This window comes from Artemia franciscana, chromosome 17 (assembly GCF_032884065.1).
Source record: "Artemia franciscana chromosome 17, ASM3288406v1, whole genome shotgun sequence".
Lineage (NCBI taxonomy): Eukaryota > Metazoa > Arthropoda > Branchiopoda > Anostraca > Artemiidae > Artemia > Artemia franciscana.
The window spans coordinates 23741783-23748671 of NC_088879.1; the positions used below are offsets into that span (position 1 = coordinate 23741783).

The 6889-nt window shown below is 36.4% G+C and overlaps 1 protein-coding gene across 1 annotated transcript in view; it reads left to right on the forward strand.

Moving 5' to 3' along the window:
* Positions 1-1375: 1375 nt before the first annotated feature.
* Positions 1376-6889, forward strand: part of LOC136037517 (actin, alpha skeletal muscle-like) — a 10285-nt gene continuing 4771 nt past the window's right edge. Inside the window, exons 1-2 of the mRNA XM_065720238.1 lie at positions 1376-1416; positions 4288-4502. Of these exons, the coding sequence (XP_065576310.1) occupies positions 1376-1416; positions 4288-4502 (256 nt within the window). The remainder of the gene's footprint in view (positions 1417-4287; positions 4503-6889) is intronic.

Consider the following 6889-nt stretch of genomic DNA (forward strand, 5'->3'; position numbering starts at 1 on the left):
CATTGAGTGGTATGTTTACTTTATTGGTAACCCATTTAAATAAACTGCTATAATTTTACTGTAATTTATTGCCTAAGGACTTACAAGGTTTTAATGAAAAGGGTAGCCATTTAAACTTCAAAAAATGTTGTTTTATTTATTGGAAACTCCTCCCAAAGCCCTTGTTTCCCCATATGCATCATGTTGTTTGAAATACTTCAATGAAAATGTAAAATTCAAAAGGACAAGAAAAAAACAAATTATTATTTTCAAGGGTCCATAGAGGGCTTCAAACAAAATGTTCAGTTAAAGAGCTATATTTGGAAATAACACAAAAAAAATGCATTTAGTGGTATAGGTCTACTCTCTTTATTTTATGGTAAGAGATATAGAGTGTCTCATATTTACCAAAAAACCTTCATTTTACCTGAGTTTAACTTCCTGCTATCTTGGAAAGGGTTTAGGTTAGGAAAATGAAACTTTCAGGCATGGGTCTACAGGTTATAGTATGTCCCAGAAAGGTATTTTAAAGTACCCATCTCCACTCCTTCTCCCTCTAGAGGGCCGTGAAATTTGCCTACATGACAGGTCTATACCTATTGAAATTTTGACAAAACAACATTTTACCTTGATTTTCAGTTACTAGTTGCCTTATCTCTGCCTTTAGTTCTAAAATGCAACTGCTTTTATTTTGAGTAGAATTTTGAACCATATCAATATTTTCTTTTCAATTTTTAGGAAATGCATTTCCATATCTTTAAAACCTTATAAAATGGAATTGAGCAAAGTTATGAAGCTGAAAATAATTTTGTTGTACTTTAATAAGGCAGAAGATCTATTTTGCAAGGTTTCACTTTTATGACACACATATTTATAAAGGTCAGGATCCTCTAGAGGGAGGAGTGGAGTTAGCTGCTTCAAAATACCTTCCTAAGACATAATTAAGTCTGTAGATTCAGCCCTGAGAGTTCCATTTTCCTAACATAAACCCTTTCTGAGATAGCAAGAAGTGAATTAACTAGAATTTTACCATTTTCGATTTGGGACGCAATTCATGGCATATATTTGCACATTAATGGGGTTGTGTATGTGCTCTATTAAATATAGGCCTATAGGTTAACCAGAGACACACCAAAGACCTGCAGCTTTTGTTAGACTAGTTTCCTATTAGAAAAGGTCGACGACTATACATTTAAAGAAGTTAAACAGTGCTATGTATTTACCATTTTTTATAATTGACATTTTCTTTGGCCAGCCAAAGGGCTGGCTAAAATGACAGCCAAAGGGCTATGTCCGCTCCGCCACACCCAATTTGAAGAAACGATCGAGGAAGTCTTGATAATGATGGTGATAAAAAGACAATTGAACAGATTTGCCGCGTTTTCGGTCTATGGATATGCCCCGAGTATCCATAGATGTCACACTTAAGGGAATTAAGTATTAAGAAGCCAACCAATCTTCTTTGTAAATAAAGAGCAAGATCTTTGGTTTACCATTGACAGTGAACTAAACTTCAGTATCAATGTTAAAAAATCTGCGGCTAGTTAAATATAACCTTTCCACTCCCTCCCCAAAAGCCATAAACCTTTATAAAAAACATACAACAGTTTTGAAAGACGTGCCACCAAACTCATATCCAGCGTAACCCCCCTTACACCTTGATTTAATTGTTTTGTTTCTTGGCTAGAATTTTATCAGCGCGCAGACGGGCCGAATCTTTTTACCACATTCGTTTAAAAATTCGAATATTAAAAAATATTACGATTTCTATTTACTTTAGAAACATTTTGAAGCGAAAAACAGTGCCTCCACTTGTTTCTCTTTAAAAATATTACCGGGAATCTAAGAAATCCTGCTCAAGAAACCCCAAAATCCTGTCGAAACTCCACTTTCATAGAACTTTGATAACTCTGTTGTGCGGCTAAGGCATTTGAAAATTTAAATTTCTTTCTTTTTTACCAGGAAATTACCCACCAAAAAAAAGGAAAATTTCATGAATCCAAACATCAAATTATGATACTGCCCACTTTATGAAATCCAATACATAGACTAATATTTGGTACTACATAGAAAATAGCTTCTACCGTCTAAGCCTCATATAATTTGTAAGCCATACTTATGATAAGCACTAAGCAGATGAAAGCAAAATTAGTACAACCTTCCTCTCCTATACAACCTTGACACAAAGCATAGCTCAAAATAGCTCCAAGAGTATGTTTTAGAATATTCTTAGATTTCCAGAAATATTCCAATTAGAAGTGACCGGTTTTCCAGCTTTGAACTCACTTCCGGAGCATAAACCTACTCCTCTAAGTTATCAAACTTGAAATTGAAAGAATCGCTTCAACAATTATATTTAAAGTACTGTTCTATTTTATCATTTTGTAATTACCATTCTATTAATTTAGCGCAAAGATGTGATACTTCTTTTTCTTCTTTTTGTAACAATAATGATAATAAAAACATTCCACGACTATGATTTTGAGCAAGGTCACCTTTCCAATTGACTCAATGATTTTATCAGGGTTCCTTAAATAATTCCTTTCTTTAGGATCGGCAAGTAGCAAGTATACGATAATCTGTAAGTATACAAAATAAGAAAGTTTCACTTAAAAAAGTTAAACAATTTTTATTAAGATGAATAGACTAAAATGTCTGTGACTCTTTTGTTTCTTTGTTTCTTGACTCAGAAAGCTGCTCCTTGGCTGAGGTGGAGAGGTTACACAAGGAGTAGATGAGCTTAGATGAGCAGTAAATCCGTTTAGCAAGGGATGAGCAAAAAATATAATAGATTTGAAAATGTTAAGGGTTCCATTTCTTTTAAAATACAAGAAAGGGAGATAAAGAAAAACAATATTTTTATTGAAATTAACTTTACTTAAGGTTGAGAACCCTTGGTTTTTATTTAAACTTTATAATTATTAGGGGCCACGTCTGCTGCAACGCCTTTTTCTGTGAAAATAAAGGCTATCACACAAAAAGACGGCAACAGTATAGAGACCTCACAGATTTAATTTCATAATTTTGGAATTTACAGCTCAGCTCTTAATTTCAACCTCACCTCAGCTCAGCTCTTAATTTCAACCTAGAAAAGAAAAAGGACGTTAATGGATTGGAGATAAAAGATAGTCTTACATTCAAAAGGATCTTTGACTATTTTTGATGTAACACCTTAAATTAGGTATTTTCTTCTTGCACCACACTGCCTATCTATGACGAACAAATAAATTTTCAAGTGGGGATAAATCCATTTATTTAAACAGTGAAACAAAAAAAAACAAAAAAACAGGTACAAAAGTTCAGATATTTCTATCACATATATACAGCGATCGTCATCAGTAGAATTACTACTGACGAGTCAGTAATCGATAATCAGTATAATAAATCTACTTATGACGATCGCTGTATATGTTAATATCTAGCTTAAATCACTCAGTTTTTTCCGTTTTGTGCTTTATCAACAGGTTTCATTAAATCTACCTCCTAGGAATTATCTCCCTCTTCTGTGAGCAGGTAAGCTAAATTAGAAAATTAGACTATTACATAAGTTAGCAATACAAAATAATAACAAAGATATGAAAGATCATTTTTGGGAATATGAAGTCAATCGTTAACTTGGTTTTAAGTCATCAGCCAGCAATGACGCATGTTCAAAGTTGACTGACGAAGCTGAAAACTTGGACTGTGAGAGAGGGGTGTAATTATTATAGTATTAATATTAGCACAATCAATAGCTGGAAATTTTTTATTTTTGATTTATATTAATGTTTTTAGTAATTAGTTTAAGCCTTTTTATATTTTTTTATTATTAATATTTGTAAAAATTAGTTTCGGAATGGGTGATAGTAATACAGAAGAGAACCCAATAAATTATATATAAGCGTTTTGGAGCAATAAATATGTCCTTGGGAGGGGGTATGTTTTCATATGTAATATGCATTTTTATATGTATATTTTTATTTGTTATAGGTAAAAAATAAGAATTTTTAACATCTTGGTACTTCGACGTTACATGGTCCCAAAGACCCTCTCCCCCTGCATGCATACATACCTGATTTAAAACACATTGCCTTGAGACAATCGTTTACACCACATAGAGTAAATTAAAAGATTAGGAACATATTAAATTAGCCATCAAAACAGAAATACTTCTTAGCCCGTTTAACCCATCTTAGAAATATAGCTATCTATGGTCAGACACTTATGTTCTATCACTATACATTACAAATTACAAACTAACCGGGATGAAAACTGGGTAATGTCTCGAGTGTTTCTCATATAATACTCAAGTACCTTAAACTTTTCTAGACTACCTTCGGATAGCCTTGCCGGCCAAGCAGAGCTTGCCAGACAAGGCAAGCTCTGCGTTCGGACGACTCCTGAGAGCAGTCTTCCACAAATCGCAAATTCGCTGCAATACCAAAGCCCGAATTTACAACGCTACAGTCTCAAGCATCATGCTGTACTCATCTGGAACATGATCAATAGCCTCTACACAGCTAAGAAGGGTCGATGTTGTTCAGGCTAGACACCTGCGTCGAGTCGAAGGCTTCAAATGGTATGACAAGATCCGCAATACTGAGATCCTGAAGACCTTCAAGATTGCGAGCCTCTCTACCCAATTAAAAGGCCGTTCTTTAAGGTGGTATGACCACCTACTCCGTCTCTCACTAAGAATCCCCCCACAGGTAAAGGTAAAGGATACGGCATTAGACTTGACAGTCCGTACCGGCGATGCTGATCTCCGTTTCTTGGCCCTTCAGCCAGGAAGTGCAATCATCTCGGACTTAAATCTCTCAGAAAATGGCTAGAAAAACCCCCGAAGAAGGCCGCACACAAGATGGGATGATTTAATAAACCAACAGCTGCTCAATCGCAACATCAACCCAAATAATGCCCCATCCTTAGCCCTGGACAGGGCTACATGGAGAAGACTGACGGTGTTGTCAACCAGTTCCCTCTACGCTGGCGACCCTGCTGAGAAGGAGCGATAAGTCAAGTAAGTTGAACCTTAGGCATACTTTCAGAGGGAAAAAAAATTATTTTATTTCAAATCGTTTTTTAAAAATACCAGGAAATCCAGCTCCACCTCCACGGAAAATTATTCCTCTCCCCAAAATTATTCCTAGACCCACCCCCTAACTCTCCTAAAGAGAGCTGATCCAGTCTGGTTATGTCAATCACATATCTACGATATTTATAAGCGTTTTCCAAGACTTCCGATTTCCCCCTCCAACTCCTTCCAATGTCAACAAATCTGGTAGAGATTTGAATTAAGAGGTTTGAGACATGAGTTCCTTCTAAATACCAAATTTCATTAAGATCCGGTCACCCGTTCTTAAGTTAAAATGCCACAGTTTTTCTAATTTTTCCGAATTAACAGCCCCCAGCTTCCCTAAAGAGAACAAATCCGTTCCAATTATGTCAATCACGTATCTATAACTTGTGCTTATTCTTCCCAACAAGTTTCATCCCGATCACTCCACTCTAAGCATATTCCGAGATTTCCTGTTTCCAAGATTTCTGATCCAGCTCCCCCCCAATGTCACCAGATCTTGTCGGGGTTTGAAAAGAGAGTTCTAAAGCACAAGATCCTTCTAAAGATCAAATTTCATTGAGATCTGATCACCCGCTCGTAAGTTACAAATACCTCATTTTTCTATTTTTTTCGAGTTACCCCCACTCCACCAAAGAGAGTGGATCTGGTTATTTCCGTCAAATATTTTGGACTTATGCTTATTCTTCCCACCAAGTTTCATCCTGATCTCTCCGCTTTAAGTCTATTCCTAGATTTCCACCTCCCCCCCCCCAACGACACTTGATCCGGTCAGGATTTAAAATAAGAGATCTGAGTTACGAGGTCCTTCTAAACACGAAATGTCATTAAGATCTGATCACTCCCTCGTAAATTAAAAATGCCTCATTTTTTCTATTTTTTTAGAATTAACCCTTCCCCCAACTCCCCCAAAGAGAGCGGATCCGTTCCAGTTACGTCAATCACGTATCTAGGACTCGTGATTATTTTTACCACTAAGTTTCATCCCGATCCCTAAATTCTAAGCGTTTTCCAAGATTTTAGGTTCCCCCTCCCCCAAATCTCCGCAATGTCACCGGATCCGGTCGGGATTTAAAATCAGAGCTCTGAGACACGATATCCTTCCAAACATTAAATTTCATCAAGATCCGATCACACGTTCATAAATTACAAATACCTCATTTTTTCTATTTTTTTCGATTTAGCCGTCCCCCCACTTCCCCCAGATGGTCAAATCGGGGAAAAGACAATTTCTAATTTGATCTGGTCTGGTTCCTGATATGCCGGCCAAATTTCATCGTTCTAGCTTACCTGGAAGTGCCTAAAGTAGCAAAACCGGGACAGACCGACAGAATTTGCGATTGCTATGTGTCACTTGGTAGATACCAAGTGCCATAAAAACATGGTCGATGCATGTTTATTTGTTTTGCTTTTTACCAGGGGTGATCAAACCGAAGGTCTAAGATAATTGAGGGAGAGCCCATTCAAACGTAAATTAAAATTTCTTTTTAAAGTTTGGGCTAGGGGAAGGTTTGGTTTTCTGTCATTTTAGGGCACCAAACTACAAATTTATCCCAAAGGGAACGAATTTGAAATTAATTTAAAATTTCGCGAAGCTAGTTGATTCAAAATATTAATTACTCTATTTTAGACTTCCCAGTTGCAAAAGATGTAATGCAACAAGGTGGAAGTTACGGATTCAACCAATTTGATTCGCTTTACTTGTAATAAAATGTGTTGCAAGAGCAACACTTTGGTTTTGTCCCGTTTTTTTTGTTTGTTTTTTTCCTATGCCGCCGATCTCAGCTTATTCCTGGAAACTGGTAAGGGTCTAACCTGTGCGGTTCTTGCGGAGTGTGGACCTCCGGCCGGATG